General features: G+C 39.8%; 1 protein-coding gene across 2 annotated transcripts in view; it reads left to right on the top strand.

Annotated features, from left to right (window-relative positions):
* The window catches only part of Wdr70 (WD repeat domain 70), a 214,369-nt gene that overhangs the window by 14,897 nt on the left and 178,609 nt on the right, over positions 1 to 20,863 (top strand). Inside the window, exons 4-5 of one of the 2 annotated variants that reach the window (XM_040757590.1) lie at positions 1,764 to 1,884; positions 5,931 to 6,129. In XM_040757590.1, coding sequence (XP_040613524.1) covers positions 1,764 to 1,884; positions 5,931 to 6,129 — 320 coding nt within the window. The remainder of the gene's footprint in view (positions 1 to 1,763; positions 1,885 to 5,930; positions 6,130 to 20,863) is intronic. The other variant, XM_040757591.1, reaches the window with a different exon arrangement.

Genomic DNA, 20,863 nt, shown 5'->3' with positions numbered 1-20,863 from the left:
TTCTTCGATCAGCCACTGAATGAAGTTTCTGTTTCCCAGACTCTCTGGCCATAGGATTGTAGGCTGGCACTCCCCAGATCTATGTCTAAAATCCATATATGAGAGAGTACATGCCATGTTTCTCTTTTTGTGACTGGGTTACCTCACTCAGGATGGTTTCTTCTAGTGTCATCCATTTGCCTGCGAATCTCATGATTCCATTACTTTTTTCTGTTGAATAGTACTCCATTGTGTAGATGTACCACATTTTCTCTATCCACTCTTCGGTTGAGAGACATCTAGGTTGCTTCCAAGTTTTGGCTATTACAAAAAAAAGATTTAGTTATTTATTATGTGCCCTGTCTGCATGTATGCTTGCATACCAAAAGAAGGTACCAGATCTCATTACAGATGGTTGTGAGCCACCATGTGGTTGCTGGGAATTGAACTCAGGACCTCTGGAAGAGCAACCAGTGCTCTTAACTTCTGAGCCATCTCTCTAGTACAGTATTTATCTTTTTTGTGGATGGTTTATTTCACTTAGAATAGACTCCTTGACATTCATTCATTGCAGAATACCCTTTCTTTTTAAGACTGAATTATAATAATCTATTGTATGGATATATATGGCATTTTTCTTATCCATTCATCTGTAGATGAACAGTTTCCTCCACTATTTTAGATTAGTATAATGCTGCTATGATTTTGGGTGATCAACTACCTCTGAAAAACCCTGTTTTCAAAGCCAAGCAGGATGGCACATACTGTAATACTAGCACTCAAGAGGCAGAGGCAGGGAGATAATGCTGGTAGTTGGAGATCAGCTGGTCTACACAGCACACTTCAGGCCAACCAGGACTGCATAGTTAGATCTTGTCTCAAAAGTATCAAAACCAAAAGAAACAACAAAATACTCCTGGGCTCTCTTTTCAGTTTCCTACACCTAGAAGTAGGATTGCTATGTCACATTGTAACTCTGTTTAACTTTTCTCATGATGGCTTTACCATAGGTTATTTAGTTTTTGCTGCTATTGATAATGTGGTCACTTTTTTAAAAAAGTATTTTCTATTTTTTTTTTTTTGATTTTTTTTGAGACAGGGTTTCTCTGTGGTTTTGGAGGCTGTCCTGACTCCCTTGGTAGTCCAGGCTGGTCTCGAAGTCACAGAGATCCACCTGCCTCTGCCTCCCGAGTGCTGGGATTAAAGGCGTGCGCCACCAACGCCCGGCTTCTATTGTTTTTAATTGTGTGTGTGGATATGTTCTTGTGAGTGCAGCTCTCTTGTAGGCTAGATACATCAGATACCCTGGAGCTGGAATTACAGTTATGTGTTGCTTGATGTGACTGCTGGGAACCTGTGTTCTTTGCAAGGGGTCTCACTATGGAGCCCTGGCTAGAGTTCTCCTTCTGTAGACCAGGCTTGCCTCAAACACACAGAGATCCCCCTTCTTCCTTCTCCCTAGCTTTGGGGTTAAAGGTGTGTGCAGCCACACCCTCCTTTATTTTTGTGCCATCTTTCCATTTACGCCTCATGGAACCCAGACTGGTGACCCTGAACTCCTGCATCTCCCTCTCAGGTATTGTGACTACAGGTGCGTGCCATTACACCTGGTTCATGCTGTACTGGGGATGGGAACCAGGCCTTCCAGCCTGCTGTGTAGCACTCTGCCAACTGAATTGCTTCTTAGCACCTCTGCTCACAGTTTCTTTTACTTAATTTTCAGCCTAACACTGATAAATTCCAAAGTCTAACTGTTGGAAATTATTTCTACTTTTAATCTTCAGAAGCAAGAGAAAAAGAGGAAGAAATGAACAGAGAGAAAGAATTAAGAAAACAAATTGAAGATGTTGAACCAACACCATCAAGCTCTAGTGCAATCAGAGAGCAGTCAAAATCATCATCCAGGTGCCTGAGTTTCTCCAAAGACTTCTCCTAAATTCTCATTTTGTAGATGTTCTTAATCTAATGTAGGCAAAAGATATTTACTTATTTATACTATTTCTCCATATTAGACAGTTGTGTACTCCTATCCTAGACTGTGAAAATACCGAAAGTTGCTGGGCGTTGGTGGCTCACACCTTTAATCCCAGCACTCAGGAGGTAGAGGCAGTCGTATCTCTGTGAGTTCGAGGCCAGCCTGGTCTACAGTGTGAGTTCCGGGACATCCTCTAAAGCTACACAGGGAAACCCTGTCTTGAAAAGCCAAAAAAAAAAAAAAAAAAAAAAAAAAAAGCCAAGAGTAAGCTTTGGAATCTAGGAAGTGTAAAAAAGCAACAATAATCTCTAACTTTACATCATAATCTAAAAGAAAAAAAACATACCCCTTTGAATAACTATTTGCCTTTATAGAATTTTAGGAGAAAAAAATGATACAAATATACTTGTTCTATGTATTTTGTTTAAACAGAAGCCTATTTGCCATTTTAAAGTTTAGTTCTGACTCATCTTTGTGATTACATTGTAGAGTCAAGTATGATTTCAAGATTTTATACTAAGGATGTTCTGGCATTTATGATTTGGTGATCATTTTCATTTTCTTCACATTGAGGATAGGTTCGTTGTTTTTGAGATGAGGCTTTTCTGTGTTTCTAGTATCCAAAGTAGCTGGGATTGACAGTGTGTGCCATTTCCAGCACTATTTTTTAGTGCAGTTTTGGGAAGGATATACTTGAGAACAAATAAGAGCTGTACAGTGTCCCCAGCTCTTGGTTTTTGACATAGGGTCTCAAGTTGGCCAGCTACTCAGGCTAACCAAGAACTTCTGGTCTTTCTGCTTCTTCTTCCTGAGGATATTATAGACATGTGCTGTCAATGCCTAGCAATACATATAGTGGTTAATTGCTACTTACAGTTGGAATTCATTTCTGATCATTCTTCTGTATTCCTGTTTAATTGAGAAATACACACACGTATACACACACACACACACACACACAGACACACACAATATCTTGTTTTTGTTACTTACTTTTATTTACTTATGAATTTATTTACTTTTGAGACACAGGCTTGCTCTGTAACTATCAATGATCTGGAACTCACAATAATCCTCCTGCCTTCATCTCTTGGAGCCTTAGGATTGCAGATTTGTACCACCATGCCTGACCATTAATATATTACACACACACACACACACACACACACACACACACACACACACACACACTTATTATTGTTGTTGAGACAGGGTCTTGCTAGGCATTGTGTAGACCAGACTGGCATTACTGTCACAGAGATCTGCTTGCTTCTACCTCTTTGAGTGCTGGGTTTAAATGTGTACCTCACCCCACTCAGTTTTTATGTTTTCTTAAATAACTATCAGATTATTATTATTTTGCCTTTGTAGTGTGTTGGGAGTCAGTATCACATACCATGTAATAGTTTTTAAAAATCTGGGATGTTATTTAAATTTAGTTTTCAAAAAGATAATCACTTATTATTTCCACATTTATTGGCTTTAAAGAAATGGTGTGGGCCAGGTGCGGTGGTGCATACCTTTAATCTCAGCACTTGGAAAGAAGAAGTAGGTGGAACTTTGTGAGTTCGAGGACTATGGAGTAAGACCGTGTTTCAAAAACAAAAACAAACAAAAACAAACACAAAAGTTATGTGAACCTGCCATGGTGGTACATGTAATCTTAGCTTGTATGAAGTGAAGGTGGGAAGATTAGGAGCTCAAGGGCTGTATGAGATCCTTCTCAGTCAAAAACCCAAAGCAAAATGATAACAAGAAGAAGAAGCATCTTATGAATATAAGTTGTCACTCAACAATCATGGACATGAAAGACAGGTAACATTGAACCAATAGATTGTCACTTCAGTTAGGAGAGAAATGTCATGTACTTGCCATCTGATTTGTAAGGTAGAAGCTGGTTGGTCATTTGCCTTGACTTTTAAGAGATTCACAGTAAAAGTAGTGAATTTTCTTTACGAATTTACTTCCTAAATTAAAATTGGATTTTAGATATCATTTAATGTTCAGTTACAAATGTCTTGTAAACAAGTCTGCTGGGAAAACAGAGCAGGGGACTTGACTCTTGGCTGTCTTCCTACCCAGTATGGACTGTTTTTCAGTCTCCAGTTCCTGTTTTGGCACCACACTGAACCAAGGGATACTTTAAACTTGGGATGTATTTTGCTTTCTATCAGAGACATTTTTGAACATAATTTCATGGACTTTGTTTTTCAGAATACTGAAAATATGTTAAATTAAAAAAATTTGGCTTGGGAATATTAGAAGTAAAAAGCCAGAAATGGAATTAGGAGCTAACACATTCCATCCAGATTTTATGAACATATTAGACTTACATAATGAACCATGAAATCAACATGGATCAGCATAGTTCCCAGTTTAATGCTTACTTTTGAACTAGTTAACACAGTTAACTTAGCATAGTTGCTAAGGATCAACATTTTATTTTAATGTTCTCAATGGCCAGATCATTTTGCATTAAAAAGTCTGTGACTTCTCATGTAACTGGAAAATTGAGCTTTAGGACAGTGTACATAACTGAGTATAAAGTTATTCAGCTGTTATTTATTATTTATTGAACTTCCCCTGTGGGTAAACACTCTTAGGCAGTGTGGCTTATTGCTAGCAAGTCAGCTCTTTTCTCACTATGTTCTTATTGGAGCAGGAGCACTAAGTAGATAACAGTCGTGAACAACCAAATAGCTGGTGAAACGTGATAATTCAGCATCATGTAATGAAGATGAACAAAATAAAGTAGTTAGGTTAATGGTGACTGGAAGAAAGGTGTGCCCTGAAGCCTCTGAGGAGGTGACAAGCCATAGAACAAGCAACGGATAGAGTGGTCAACAGAGCAAAGACCCTCATTGTGAGCTTGTCTTACCCTGTCTAGTTAGAAGGAAGGTGGTGCTGCTGTCATTGGAGAGTTGACATGTATGTTAGACTGTATTCCCTACAATGTTAAACCTAGATGAAAACTAAAGTCCCATTTTCCTTCAAGTAGCTATCGAGTGGCTTCTGTGTATCAAACACCATTGAATTGCCAGATGAAGAGCAATGGACAAGATAGAAAAGTCTGCTTTCATGGAATTTCCTAGAGGGAGAAGTCGGTGTTACTTTATCTTATGAGATTTTGGAAAGATTGACATAATTGGGGTTGCTCACTCTTTGGGGTGAAATAGAAGTGTATTGGATGGGTTGTGGCCTTCAGAATGCCTGTAGATATTTGATGAAGACCTTAGTGAGACTGTGGAAGAGTTGAAAAAAACACATGGGCTGGGAATTAGTACGATAAGGCCCAGAGCAAGGCGTTTTTAGACTCTAAGAAGGCTGTATTTGGTGCTTTAACAATGTGTAACTCTTGGATTAGCACTGGAAAATATTTTGTGTTTTAGAATTTGTGCTCCAAAGTTCTACAATAATGCTAATTTCCTCACATAGATGGCTTTGTTTGCTCCTTTGGTGACAGTGATTGGATTAGGTACAGTTAACAGAGGCATTGGTTTTGTCAGTGATTTTCATTAGTTTTTATAGTTTTCTTCTGAATTCTGCTGTTCTTCTGTCTCTTTATGGGTGATAATGACTTTATGAAGCTCCAAGAGATAGTGCTTGAGTAAGATAACTAGATGAAAGTCTTTTTGTTTATTTCTTTGTTTTTCAAATACAGAGTCTTACTCTGAAACTCTGACTGGCCTACAACTCTCTAGGTAGACTAGGCTGACCTTAAACTCAGAGATCTATCTTTGCTTTTTGAGTGCTGGGATTAAAGATGTGAATGACCATGCCAGGCAAGATAAAGTAATATTTGAATACTACATTTATTCACTTAATGTTTGAACTGCAAATGTGAAAGAACTTGAAAAACTTGTCCACTATAAGGAGAGATAGGATTTCCTGAGAACTTAGTGCTGTCTCTAGAGATACCCTGGAGAGGCAAAGGGTCTGTAGCAGAAGCAAAGAGTATCTGTTTCTGTGTTTTCAGGGACACAAGCAGCAGTGACAGTGAAGACAGTTCTGATTCATCTGATGATGAGTTAATTGGCCCTCCTTTACCCCCTAAAACGGTAGGAGAATCAGTTAACACTGTGGATGAAGATATCCTTGGTCCTTTACCTGCACCCCTTGGTGAAGAAGGAGATGAAGATGATGATGATGACATACAGGATGAAGGAGAAGAGGAAGTAAGTACTCAGAGGGGTTACATCTTTAAAGTAGTAGAGAGAAGAGTTTCCTGCAAAATTGCCAATCATGAGTGGGATAGCCACCACATAGGGATTCTGAAAATCAGAGCTGAGCTCCAGCCCCAGGAGCATGTAGTGGAAAGGACAGGACTGACTCTGAAAGCTGCCCTCTGACCTCTACATGCACAGAAACATACAACACATAAAATAAATGGATGTAATAAGGTAGTTTTTAAAAGTAGATTTGTCTTTAGTTAGTTTTAAATTTATTTCATTTTGTGGTGTTAGAGATTGAACCCAGGGTCTTTTGTATGCTAAGCAAGCCTTCTACCACTGATCTAGGTCCCCAGCCCTTAGGTGATTTTATTACTGTTTCCAAGTTCTCTTCAGAAAATACATCATCTTTTTTACCCGTGTCATTCACAGCATAATTCTCCTGATGGTGATTCCAATAAAAGGCACAAAGAGAGAAAATTTTGGTAAATAGGTATTATAGGATAAGATGACAAACCTAAATACAAATGTATCAATAGTCACAGTAGATGCAAACATACTAAACTTGACATGTATAACCCCCAAGTTCTCAGAATTACCAAAGTGATCATATTATGCTATTGGTAGTGTATGTAAAATATGATTACACTGAAAGGCTAAAAGTAAGATAAAGAATATAGCAGAAACATACTAAGCAAGTTAGATGATTAATGTCACAAAAGTGACATCAAATAAAAATTAGTCATTATAATTAGTGGTAAAAGTGACATCTCCGCCGAGTATTGGTGGAGCATGCCTTTAATCCCAGCACTTGGGAGGCAGAGGCTAGCGGATCTCTGTGAGTTCCAGACCAGTGTGGTCTACCGAGGGAGTTCCAGGATAGCCTCCAAAGCCACAGAGAAACCCTGCCTTGAAAAAACAAACAAACAAAAGTGACAACTCCTGATGGTAAAAGGAACATTTTGCTCTTCAGGAAAAATTGGCAGTCCCTAATGCTTTGTGCATCTGAGGTGTTTCCATTTGTGTCAGGTAAACACTGACAGAAATACAAGAGGAAGTTGACAAATACACAATTATAATGAGAAATTCAGATATTGTTAGGACATTAGTAAAAAGTACAGGTTTCAATAATACAAGTGAACAGATTTGATCTGTTGCACATATGTAGTACCTTCATCTATCTTTTTCTTTTTAAGCATACACAGGCAGTCAAAACCCACAGCAAATATCTAAGCCATAAAATGCTATATAAACCAAAACTTCTGTGGAACCAAGATGATGAGGTGCTAAGTTATGGAGTACTGTGACATGTGAGTGTGGGTTTTGTAATTGATTGAATGTTTGTATCTGGTCAGAATTCTTATGCTGCAGCTCCAACCTTCAGGGTGGCTATATTTGGAAGTGAGGTTTTTGAGGAAGTAATTCTGGTTAAAATGGATCAAAAGCATCCATAGAAAATTATGTTCTTCTGTGAAGAGACATCAAAGTTGGGTGGGATGGTGCAGGCCTATAATTCTAGTCGTTAAGAAATTGAGGCAGGGCCGGGCGTTGGTGGCACACGCCTTTAATCCCAGCACTCGGGAGGCAGAGGCAGGCGGATCTCTGTGAGTTCGAGGCCAGCCTGGTCTACAAGAGCTAGTTCCAGGACAGCCTCCAAAGCCACAGAGAAGCCCTGTCTCGAAAAAACCAAAAAAAAAAAAAAAAAAAAAAAAAAAAAAGAAATTGAGGCAGGAGAATCACAAGTTCGGGGCCATCCTGGGTTTCATAGTGAGACCCTGACAACACAATAAGAGAACAAAAGAATGTGAGACACTAGATAATGTATACTTACCTTTCTTTACCTTCCTCCCAAGACCAGAAAGAATAGCTATTTGAGGATGTAGTAGGTCAACCAACAACCAGATTTGCTATCCCCTTGATTATAACACCAGAACTACAGGAAAATACATTCTGTTGTTTGAGTTTCCCAATATGGTATTTTATTATGACTGACTGACCTGACCATTAGGAGTCTGCAAGACAGAGAAGAGGAGAAAAAAGGATATTATAGACACACACATGCTGTAGCATGCAAGCACATGGTGTCATGTGATCACCATGTAGGCCTATGTTTTTATGTGAGTGAAAGATGAAGCTGATTAGAAAAACACCCAGGAAGCTTGAAGAAATACTATCAGCAGGAGCAGAATTTGATTGAGCCTTGTATCTGGTTACATGTTTTAGGGGTAAGTTTTATTCTAACAAGAGTGATTGGAAACGACAAAGGCACAGAGCACAATACTAGATTAAGGAGAAAATTACAGATTTCAGTTGGGGTGACCTCAGAGAATAAAAAAAACTCCAAATGATTATACTTTAGGCCTACAAGCCTGTAATCTCTTTGACCCAAAACATTTTTTGATCAATGAACCAAGTTTTACCCCAGGGATTAAGGAGAAAATCAGCCTGCCTAGCACAGAAACTTCATAAGAAGAGCAGGCCTTTGACCTGGAACTGATGTGTGAGTAAACGCAAATCGTAGCTGTGCTGAAAAGTCAGTGTGGCTAAATTAAGGGCTTCAGAAGTCTGCTTGTAAGCCTAAGCTCTTCATAACTCTTTACAAATGTGCAAAATTATGTGGCAGTCAAAGCAAGGCTGTTAGTGATGCATGACAACTGGATTTTCAAAGAGCATACTTAGGGCCGGAGGAATAGCTTAGCCGTTAAAGGCGAGGCTCACAACCAAAGTGTACACTTAATAGTAATGCAAAGCGTATTAGTATCATTAGAGTCTTAAGTGAAACTTCCAGAGGGGAGACAGAATGGGGTTGGGAAATTCCTTACATTTGTTTTCTTTTTTTCTTTCTCTTCTTGATTCATAGCACAGAATCTCTGAGAGGTTAGGGCAGTTATTGATGGTGGATCACCATTTAGCTTGAGGATTTTGAAATGAGAATGTCACCTTGCAGTGGCTTTCTTAGATCCCCAGAAATTATGTTACCTTCAAATGAAGGCTTCCTGTTTTCAGGTGATATAGTTTCTTATTTGATGAGTAGAAAGTTCATGGGGTGTTTAAGGTTGAAAGTGAGTGTGCAACTTTCCTATATTCTCATGTTAATTCAGATATGTGGGATGCTGACAGCTTCTGAGGTCAGATAACAGGAGAAATGGAGCTATAGGCAAAGAAATTCTTTATGTCTTAAAGAATGAATGTTATTATCAGATATAGATGGATAATTTCATAAGTGTATTACAGATAATTTATGTAGTAGTCATTGGCCTGTATTTCAACATCAAATTCAAATTATTTCTGGCCTTAGAAATAATTTTATCTTGTTCTGTTGTCTAGATTTTTGTACTTATTGATTTAGAAACTAAGTTTAGTTCTTTCAGGAAACTGTTTTAAGGTAATAATAATCAACTATAAGAGATTGTTTTACCAGGATGCTGTCTACATTTTTACAATTTAGCATATACCAGGTAGTCCATTTGCTTGAGCATTTGGAGGTATCTTTGTGTTTCATATTTACATTTATACCATCAACCTTTTGTATCTTCTTTTCCTCCCCCCCCCCCCAGCCTTTTCTTCTTTATTTACTCTTTGGCCCAAAGCTTCTGAATACACAAATCTTTCTGTAATCCACTTTTGTTTCCAGGCTGCTCACTGATGATCTTTCTCTATTACCGATGTTTCAGAAGCACTAATTTGTTCCATGTCACCAGTTCATCTTGAAGTCTGTGCTGTCAGCTTCTGCCCTGACACTGACACTCCTCTCAGATCAGTGACACTCTAAATATGCAAATCCAGTGTGGTGTGGTGGTACGTACACACCTGTGATTAGGAAGCTTAGGCAAGAGGATTGCTTTGAGTTTGAAGCCAGCCTGGCCTATATAGGGCATGCCATGCCAGCCATTGCTACTTCAACACAAACCAATAATGAAACCAAACAGAATTAAAAGGAAAAGAAGGTCCAAATCTAGAGATATTTTCTCAGGTCTCATTTTACCACTGCTGCAATATAGAACACAGTTGGCCTGTGCCTTAACTCTTCTTTTCTTTCTTTGAACTCTTGGTTTGCTGCCTGTCCCTTGACTGTTTTTTCAGGAGACGTAGTTATCAAACACCTGCTATCAGTCAGGCACTTTGTGCTGATCGGGGACACACGGGATAAAACAGACAAACTCTAGTAGTATTTACAGTTCTGCTAGTATTTCCTATTTCTTTGCACTAACCTAGTTACAGGCATTTTTAAGGACCTCTCCTTGTCTACCTTATCACTTGGTCTTGGGTAGTTTCTTGCATCTTTTTACCCTTATTACTTATGCTCATTCCTGGCAGCTAGTGAGTGGTATTGTGCAGTCTAGTTTACGGTCTAATTTCTGACTACTCATGAAGTGTAAACTTTATGCTCCATATTTTAAATTCAACATATCTTGAGCTCAAACTCAATGTTGTTTCTCTCGTGTAGACTCCTGTTTTAGCCTCTCAGCTGAACCAGTTGCTGTGGGATCTTCTATTTCAGTGCCTTCTCAGAGCTGTAGCGTTAAACACTCCGTAACACAAGTCACGTCACAAACAATAATACTCATTGTCTAGGAGAAGACAGCAAAGCAGTCCAGAGGCAGCGCTGCATCTGGGGGTTTCTGAAATATTTAAGCTTGTTGCTCAGAAATCTTTAGAGCATTGTTACATTATATAGGAAAGCAGCCAACCTCAAAGATAAAGAAAAGTCAGAACTGGGGCAACACTGAACATGAATGTAGAATAACTCTTAGGTACTGTTGAATAGTTTTGTATCTTACCTTCTTCCAAGTGATTTGATATAGCATTGCAAGAAAGCATAAACTGGGAAAATGAAGAAAAAAGTAAAACAATGGGAAATCAAGCTCTACCCTTGCTGGGTGAGGCACCAGGGAAAGGGGGCACCAAATTTTTTCCATTATTGATCCCTCCCCCCTTAAAAAAAAAAAGGTTTATTTAGGGTGGGAGAGAGGACCTAGCTGTTAGGAGGAGCACTGGCTATTCTTCCAGAGGACCTGGATTTGATTTCCAGTACTCACATGGCATCTCATAAGTATCTATAGCTCTGCCGGGTGGTGGTGGTGCACGCCTTTAATCCCAGCACTCGGGAGGCAGAGGCAGGTGGATCTCTGTGATTTGAGGCCAGCCTGGTCTACAGAGCGAGTTCCAGGACAGCCTTCAAAACAATACAGAGAGACCCTGTCTCAAACAAAACAAGACAAAACAAAAAAATAAGTATCTATAGCTCCAGATCCAAGGGGCTTGATGATCTCTCTGGCCTTACAGCACTTGAGAGCCAGAGGCAGGAAGATAAGGAGTTTTAAGTTCCAGACTACATAGGGCTATATAGTAAGACCCTGTCTCTCTCTCTTTTTTTTTTTTTTCTTCTTTTTTTTTTTTTTTTTTTGGTTTTTCGAGACAGGTTTCTCTGTATTGTCTTGGAAGCTGTCCTGGAACTCGCTTTGTAGACCAGACTGGCCTCGAACTCACAGAGATCCACCCGTCTCTGCCTCCCGAGTGCTGGGATTAAAGGCATGCGCCACCAACGCCCGGCAAGACCCTGTCTCTAAAACACACCACACAACACACACACCAGCAACAATAAACTCCCCCAGCCCCCAAAAAACAAAACAACAAAAAGATGCTTGTAGTGCCCAGGCTACAAAACTCTTCAAGGATTCGGGCGAGGGCCTGAGGATTGAAATGAAGACAAAAGACAGCGGGTCATTCTTGCAAGGAGAATGCCATTTATTGCAACAAGAGGGGAGCATTATATACCAGTTAGCAGGCACAGTGGAAAACTACCATATCCCAGTGGGGGAAGGGTCCAACAGATGCTGTATAGATATTCTTTTTAAAATTAGGATTGAAATACTTTCATGTAATATTTGCTGTGCTAGACACTTCTGCTTATTAAACAGATATGATTAATCCCAAATTGAAGTGGGATTATTAATTGACATTAGTTTACCTTAGACCAAAAGGGACCGACTAAACTAGTTATACTGCTTCATTTTGGTTGAATAGCTTGTAGTTCACAGATTTAAAAATTCAGAGGTTCTATTTGATGTGTTTGTATATGAAGGAAAATATGAGACTTTTCAGTGCCTAAAATGTTCACTGAATAGTCAGTGAATATCTGTTCCTTGTTTCTCTTACTTACCCACTTATTCTGTCTGGTCTTTAGATGGTTGATTGCTCTTTATACCCATACTGCCGTGGTGTTTAAAACATCACTAACATCACTATTTTACACTCCATTCTTGGAAGCCTGTCTGTGGCAAGCAGCCAGGCTATTCTACTACTTAGTACATTGTTGACTTGGCTGCTAGTGGCAGAAAATGCTGAGCAAAGATAGAAATCTTTTTCTCTCTCCCCACGAATCAGGCATTAAATCAGTTTATAGGTCCAGTATATTACAGATAATTACTTTTTTTTTTTCTTTTAAATCCTGCCATAGTTATTTGAGCTTCAAGATGGATGTTCAAGCTGTAGTCATCTTTTTTTGTAGATCTGTCATCAGGAAGACAGAAGAGATAAAGGGGCTACTTACTTTCAACCTAACTTCTTCCATTTGAGAAATATAGCATTATTTAGTAGTCAAGATTCCAGCTAAAATTTAATGCTTCTCATACAAAAGATAAATGATAGTAGGTAAAGTAGCTATCCTCCAAGCTTATGTCTATACTTAGTATTTGATACTTGGATATAGTAGTTGCAAATCTCTGCTTTGGATTTTAAAATTTTAGCTGTTAACAATTTTTCTTAATGTATATCTCTGTATATGTATATATTTGTAGTATATTTATTTGATGTTATTCATGTATTTTGAACAAAAGCTACTTTCTCTGAGGGAACAAATGACAGTTTGTTAAAATGTATACACAAAATCAATGGAGTTGTTTATTTATTTATTTATTTAGGTTTTTTCCGAGGCAGGGTTTCTCTGTTTTGTTTTGGAGACTGTTCTGGAACTCGCTCTGTAGACCAGGCTAGCCTCAAACTCACAGAGATCCGCCTGCCTCTGCCTCCAGAGTGCTGGGATTAAAGGTATGCACCACCAACATGGCTTAACAATGGAGTTATTCAGTACTAAAAATGAATGGAAAGGTGGTTGGTTGGGGATACAGCTCAGTTGTTAGAGAAGTTGTCTATGATCTGGAATGACTCTGTATGTGTCTGTCTGTGTGTATGTGTGCGTTAGTGGTGTAATGAATTTGAGACAAGTTTGAGCAAAATAGTGAAACTATGTCTTAAACAAAAAATACAGAAAACCAAAGTTTGTGGCTTCTAATGCAATCTTTACACTCATAGGATTTGGTTCCTATGCCAGCATGTGTGACTTTAATGTGAATTCTCTTGTGTCTGTTTTGCTGTTTGCTTATTTTCTTCAGAAATGAAGTGCAATCTTTGCAGTTCATTGAATTATGGAAACAGTCCATAAAACTAGCCTCAGCAAAGGTGTTAGTTAAGCTGAACTAAATATGTGCCCATTTCATTTGCCAAACCATTGAGATGCTTCTTTGGGAACCGAAGGCAGAGATTGTTTTGCTCTGTTGTGTTTGTTTTACATAAGAATTTCCAGTAAAAGGTCTCAACAGAGAATGTGCATTTTAAGTTCTTCCTGTAGGGAAAGTGACACTGTAGTGAAACAAGTTATAGCAGTAAACAACATAACTGTCCCTCATCTGAATTTGATCAACTTTTTTTTTAAAGATTCATTTATTTATTATGCATACAGTATTCTGCCTGCATGCCTGACTCCAGGTCAGCAGAGGGCACCAGATCTCATTATAGATGGTTGTGAGCCATCATGTGGTTGCTGGGAATTGAACTCAGGACCTTTGGAAGAGCAGTCAGTGCTCTTAACCTCTGAGCCATCTCTCCAGCTCTTGATCAACATTTTTAAAAGGAGGTTTTACGTCACTCGATTCTTTTTTCTTTAAGATTTTATTTATTATGTATACAGCACTTCATGTCTGCCTGCAGGCCAGAAGAGGGCACCAGATCTCATTACAGATGGTTGTGAGCCACCATGTTGTTGCTGGGAATTGAACTCAGGACCTCTGGAAGAGCAGCTAGTGCTCTTAACTTCTGAGCCATCTCTCCAGCCCCACCCCGATTCTTTCTACACCCAATAAGCAACTCAGTCCCCAATTCCTTTTTATGGACATGTCTAAATATTCCATCAGAATAGGCTAAAATAGAAGCCTAGAATGACAGACAAATTAGACTTATTTTCTTTTTCCTATTAAATCTCTCTGACAAAGGAATCTCCTGGTGTAAATGAGTTCTTAATTGGTCTAGATAATAAAACCTGCAGTCATATATAAAGGTAAGTGCTGAGAGATCAGAGAGGAGCAAGCCACCACCACACCTTACTTCCTTTGAGTCTCTGCAGACAAGAGATCGAATTCCTGTTTCTCCCTGCTTATATCCTATTTCCGCCCATCTACCTCACTTCCTGTCTGTCTGTCCAGACCTCCAGACCTCTATGGTTAGCTAGTGGCAAGTTCCATTGTCTGACCTTCAGACAGGCTTTATTTGTACAAACAAGATGCTGTACGTGCTGGTTTTCAGTTTATTTTTTTTTTTTGGCTTTTACGAGACAGGGTTTCTCTATTGTTTTGTTTGGAGGCTGTCGGACCAGCCCGGCCTCGAACTCACAGAGATCCGTCTGCCTCTGCCTCCCGAGTGCTGGGATTAAAGGCATGCACCACCACTTTTATGGCACATGGCGTATGAAGTACCTTTAACTAGGAGAGAAACTGGTACCAGTGTTCTTCCATGGCCTCTGCTCAGCTCCTGCCTCTAGATTTTTCAGTTCTGTCCTGACTTCCTTTTGGTGATGAGCAGTAATATGGAAGTGTAAACCAAATAAACCTTCCCTTCCCAACTTGCTTTTGGTTATGGCGTGTGTTTATTCATAGCAGTAGTAACCCTAAGACAGAGACCATTCAAGTGTGATCTTCTCCACACCACCTTTCCTGATGCCAGCTGCACTGTTGCTTCCCAGGCTTGGTGAAGCTTGCTTCCCTGGTTGTTTGTGTGCTTACCTCCCTGTCTCCCGATTGCAGTTATATGTAATGACCTCAAATGTAAGTACTTTCTGGTAAAGTCTAGTGGTTTTTAAAAACCTCTAGTGCCTCTAGCACAGTGGTTTATGAATAGCAAATATAGAGGGAATGCTTGTTGTGTAGAATTGAATGGTTTTTGTTTTTACATTAAAATGTTAATTTTATGACATTTAAGCATTCTTTTTTAAATCACAGGGCATCCAAATGGAAGCAGAGATAGAGAATGGAAATAAGCGTATAGAGATGCAAGTAAAGATGTCTCTGTAAGAACCATGATCTCTAAATATACACAGTGTGTAGTGGTTAACGATTGTGAGCACTACTCTAAGGTGGAGTGAGGTGAAGTAAATCATCTTCCTTGTGTCCTGGTCACAGCACTTTGTAAAATGACTTTTTGATGGCTAGAGCTGGAAAGAAAAGTGCCAGAGCACATACAGGTTAAAACATTGTAGACGGCAAAACCAAACTGCAATTGCCATAGTGCGCACACTGCCCTGGAACTTTAAGAAGCTCCCTCCTCATCCACCTTTAATTTGAGGATCACCGCTTTGAGTCGCTGGTGGTTGGCTTTCTATCATTTTGCAATGCTGGAGATTAAATTCAGAGCTCCGTATAAACATGACTGCTCCATGGTATGGTCAAGGGGAAGGCTTTTATTGAAGCTATGAGGGAGAGGACAAGCCAGAGGCATCTGGAGGCCAGCATGAGCTTTGATATACTAACAGGCACCATCGGTCACCATCTGTCCTTCTGTCAGGGGTAAGGGAAATGACTCCTATAGTCCAGGTGGAGCCCATTTCTGGGTTTTTGGACTGCCCCTTGGAGTTTGAGGAATTAGAGTTTACTTTGGACCTGACAGCCTCATTGGGCATGTTGGGCAAGCGCTTTGCCAAATGGATTGATATCAACAGCCCCCCCCCTTTTTTTTTTTTTGGTTTTTTGAAACAGGGTTTCTCTGTGGCTTTGGAGGCTGTCCTGGAACTAGCTCTTGTAGACCAGCCTGGCCTCGAACTCACAGAGATCCGCCTGCCTCTGCCTCCCGAGTGCTGGGATTAAAGGCGTGTGCCACCAACGCCCAGCTCAACAGCCCCTTTTAATATTCTCATTTTACTTTAGAAATTAGCTGGCATTTGGGTTTAGTGTTACTATTTAAACTACTTGATTGGAAATGTTAATGTATTAATTTTTTAAATGAACTTGCTTTTTACTTATTCTTTATTCAGTTTTACTTATCTGAGGGTAGTAAATATGTTCATTCAAGTAGAATTTGAGGACTTATTTTTATTCTTGTTGTAACTGAATAAATAACAGTTCAGATGGGAAAAGTCAAGAGAAAAGAGTTGAGAAATCATTAAAAAAACAATTCCTGTTTTATGTAATCCTGTTTTTTATAAGATGAAGGTCACAATGAGCAATTAAATGGCAACTTTGCAGTTATTGAGGTTTTTCATGTCCTCCTGTTTTCATTGCTATCCTGTTTCACATTACTACAGAAAACTGCGAGTTTGAATTTTATGACTGTAACTAAAGGCTAAATGTAACAGTGACTTTTTAGCTGTGAACACCTGTTTCCCATGAACTTTGTCTGACTCGCTGGCTGGCACGTTTTGTGGTACAGTCCGAGTTTGGGCCACCACTGTATTTCTGTCTTCTGGTCTGAAGTTTTTCTTTCATTCCCTTGGACTTGCTCATCACCAGCCACCTGTATCAGTCAGTCAGTCTCCTTCCTCATGCACAGGAAATGGAGAATTAAAAGTGGGGAGTGTTCTCACTAAGTTTTCATGAGGTGATAAACAGCGTGAGGTCACTGTATATAATATAAACATGCTGGCCTTTCTCACTGCTATTCTCTGTTTCAAAACAAAAATAGTTTTATTTGTGTGTGTGTGTGTGTGTGTGGTGTGAGCATGTATGCATGTGTGTATGGTGTGAGTATGTGTGTGTGTGAGCATGTGTGCATGTGTGTATGGTGTGAGTATGTGTGTGTGTGTGTGTGTGTGCGCACACAGATGCATGAGGAAGTCAGAGGACAGTGTTCTCAGGTATTACCATGTGGGGTTGAATTTAGGTCCTGAGGTTTGGAGGCAGATGTCTTTACACCCTGGTCCATCTTGCCAGTCCTGTTGTTTTCATTGTCTATATTTGGTCACTTTAATTTGAAGCTGACTTTGAAGTGCTGTTTTATTTTAAAACAATGGAAGGAAGCTGGATGACTTTTAACTTCAAAAGAGAATTAATATTAAAAGAAGTTACACCTGCAAAGTTCTGTCCACAGAGGGTGCTAGAAGCTTTCTTTCAAGTCCTCTGTGAGTCCACTGTGCTCATGTGTGAAGACTCATTCTCTGACATGGGCACTAGGGGGAAGTAGAGACATTTTGGCAAGAGTCCATTTCCATTTCCAACTGTCTCCTGTTTATAGTGGAAGGAAAAAAGATTTTTTTTCTTTTTTTTAAAGCCAGGTCTGGCCTTTAACTTTTGAATCTCCTACCTTTACCTCCCAAGTACTAGAATTACAGGTGAGCACCATCATGTCTAGCTCAAAATCTTTGTAATACTGCTTACAAATTGGCACAAGTGTGTTGTAGTTTGAGATAAATGCTGGAACGATTACTTTTAATTAAAGCACATATTTTAAAATTTCATCTTTTTCTTTCTTATGGTTTTTTGGGAAAAGATTTCTCTGTGGCTTTGGAGGCTGTTCTGGAACTAACTCTTATAGACCAGGCTGGTCTGGAACTCACAGAGATCCGCCTGCCTCTGCTGGGATTAAAAGCGTGTGCCACCACCGCTGGCTTAAATTTCATCTTAAAGCTCTTTAGTTAACAGGTTCTGATGCAGGATAAGGATTGTTAGCAGAAATTCTACATATAGGCACTTTATAATTTATGATTTTATTTGTAAGGTCAAATAATACTTATTCCTCTCATCACACAATTAAACAATATAAATCCAATCTTGTCATGACCCTACTCTAAACCCTCTGGTTCATTCCTGTCATTTGAGAAGTAATGCATATTCCTTGTTTTGGACTCTGAGGTTTTGTTTGACTTGATTTCCACAGAGATTTTATACTTTATCCCCTTTAACTTCCTTCTTGTTTATGTCTCTCTAGCTACACTGTCCTTTCTGCTTTTCTTTGAGCAACTAGAATACTCCATGCAGAGGTCTGGTACATGGCCTGATGCCCAAAGCTTTTGGTGGCCCCTTTGTCTTACTCGGACCTTTGCTTACATTATAGTCACTTGCTACTTTATATCGAAGTGGCTCCTCCAGCCCTCTGCTATTCTCATTGTTTTACAGTACTGCTGTTATCTGACATCCTTCACTATTGACTCATTATCTCTCTCCTGCCCAGAATGAACATTCTGTGAGGGCATTCACATTGTCTCCATACTGCATCCCCAGTGGCTATAAAGGTACCTGGCATCGAGTAGGCTCTGTTGAATGAAATGAAAGAATGACTCTTCTTGCTAGTGGTCACTTTTCTCTGGGCATTTCATTGATTCAAGCCATATCTGATCCATTCTCAGTTTGCTTTAGAGACACTCAGGGGCCCTTATTATCCCATACTGGATGGATGGTTCTGTCACAGTTATCTTGTAAAGGCTTTGGCCACTTCAAACTCTCAGTGTCAGGCAGGCCTTTCTTATCCATTCAAGTTCTCCCTGCTTCTGAGCAGTGGTTTTTATTTTGTTCAGCAAATATCCTGTGACCTGCTATGTGAATGGACAATGATAGTGGGGATTCTTTCTCTTTCCTTTCTCCTCTTCTTTCTGTTTTAATGCCTGTGTGTGTGTGTGGTGTGTGGTGTGTGGTGTGTGGTGTCTGGTGTATATACCTGTGTGTATGCACATGCTGGAGGAGGAGAACATTGTGTACCCTGCTGTCACCCTCCACCTTGTTTCCTTGAGACTGTCTCTCACTGAATCTGGAGCTGAGTCCCCAGCAGTCCTGCTCTCTCTGCATCTCCTAGTGCTACTTCTCTTATAATCATGAAAAACTGCCGTGAGCATCTTGTTTACCATTTCTTCCCACTGTGTGCTCGTCTCCCCTCCCTGTCACATGCCCAATGCTTTCTCTGAACCTTTCCCCTATGTCAACTAAGAGTATTTCCTTCCATCATGGTGTTCTACAAACTAACAGAACCCTTTCTCATCATCTTTTATTCATCATCTTTTATTCTTGTTTTCTCCTATTCTAGTTCTTCTCTCTTCCTACATATACTTAGTCTCTGGACTGTTTTACCTATGTTTCATATTACCTTAAAACTTTTCTTTTGGGTGTGGGGAGTCAGAGTCTCAGTATGTAGCCAAGGTTGGCATTGAACTTGTGATCCTCCTGCCTCAGCCTGCCAAGTGTTGGCATTGCAGGTTATGCCACAATTTCCAGTGAAGGTGGTGGTGACAGTAGCAGCTCCTTCCCTTCCTTCTTTTAGAACTCAGTGTAACAAAAAGTTGTCCTGTTTCTCAATCTCAGTTGTTCTAGTTGTCATTTCAACTAGTGACTGTTGTTAAAGAACTGAAATCATGTGATGATCTCATACACTTCTCTGAATGTTGAAGAAATGGCCATGGAAACTAGTGTGTCACCTTTTCAGTTCAGTAGGTGTAAGCAGGATGTTTGAAAGTCAAGTAGAAAACTGCTTTGATCTTTTGCCTCCATGTCTGCATGTGTCAATGGCATGGATTCAGTATAACTGGCAGCCAGGAAGCCTCAGGAGTCTCCTATCTCCATCTCCACAGTGTTGGAATTAGAGGCACCCAGAACTCTGCCTGGCATTCGTGTACTCAGAATGTGGGTGCTGGAATTGAACGCACTATGTAGACTAGGCTGGTCTAGAACTCACAGAGATCTGCTTGTCTCTGTCTTCTGACAGCAACCTCACTGTTTTTGTTAGCTTTGGAGATAGTCCCAGGCTGGCCTCAGACTTTTTGTGTAGCTGAAAATGACTTGCAGTCTTAATTTTTTTACACTTAATTTATTTAAAATGTGTGTGTGTGTGTGTGTGTGTGTGTGTGTGTGTGTAGGTGTGTGTGTAGGCATGCATATGCATGGTGCATGTGTGGATGTCAAGGGACAATTTGCCATCTTGTGGGTCCCAGGCAGATGCCCTTACCTGCTAAGCCATCTCACTGGCTCCCTGCCTTCCAGTCATTTCTACGGCTTCTTCCTTCTAAGGCTGGGATTATAGGCATGGGCCACCATGTCCAGCTCCCTTTTTGTTTCTTTCCATTTTTTTTTTTTTTTTTTTTTTTTTGGTTTTTCGAGACAGGGTTTCTCTGTATTGTTTTGGAGGTTGTCCTGGAACCTGCTCTGTAGACCAGGCTGTAGATCCACCTGCGTCTGCCTCCCAAGCGCTGGGATTAAAGATGTGCACCTCCAACGCCCGGCCCCCTTTTTGTTTCTTATATCATCCAGAAATAAACTTGTGTTCAAGTCTAGACACCTAAAGCACCCACAATGAGTGCTTACTTGGCACAACAAAGTTCCATGTGCTAAAATGAATGAACTCACCCAGTCTTTCCAGAATACCTGTGAAGTCCTTTCCACAGATGAAGAAACATACTGAAAAGTGTTTAGTAACTTTCCACAGACAACTACTAGTTAAAAGGTGTGGCAGGTTTCAAATTTAGGGAATGTGCCCACACTCATGTGCTCAGTTA

This window comes from Mesocricetus auratus, unplaced genomic scaffold (genome assembly GCF_017639785.1).
Source record: "Mesocricetus auratus isolate SY011 unplaced genomic scaffold, BCM_Maur_2.0 Super-Scaffold_100015, whole genome shotgun sequence".
Taxonomy (NCBI): Eukaryota; Metazoa; Chordata; class Mammalia; order Rodentia; family Cricetidae; genus Mesocricetus; species Mesocricetus auratus.
Note: the sequence above shows the minus strand (reverse complement) of the source record. Positions and strands in the feature narration are given on the sequence as shown.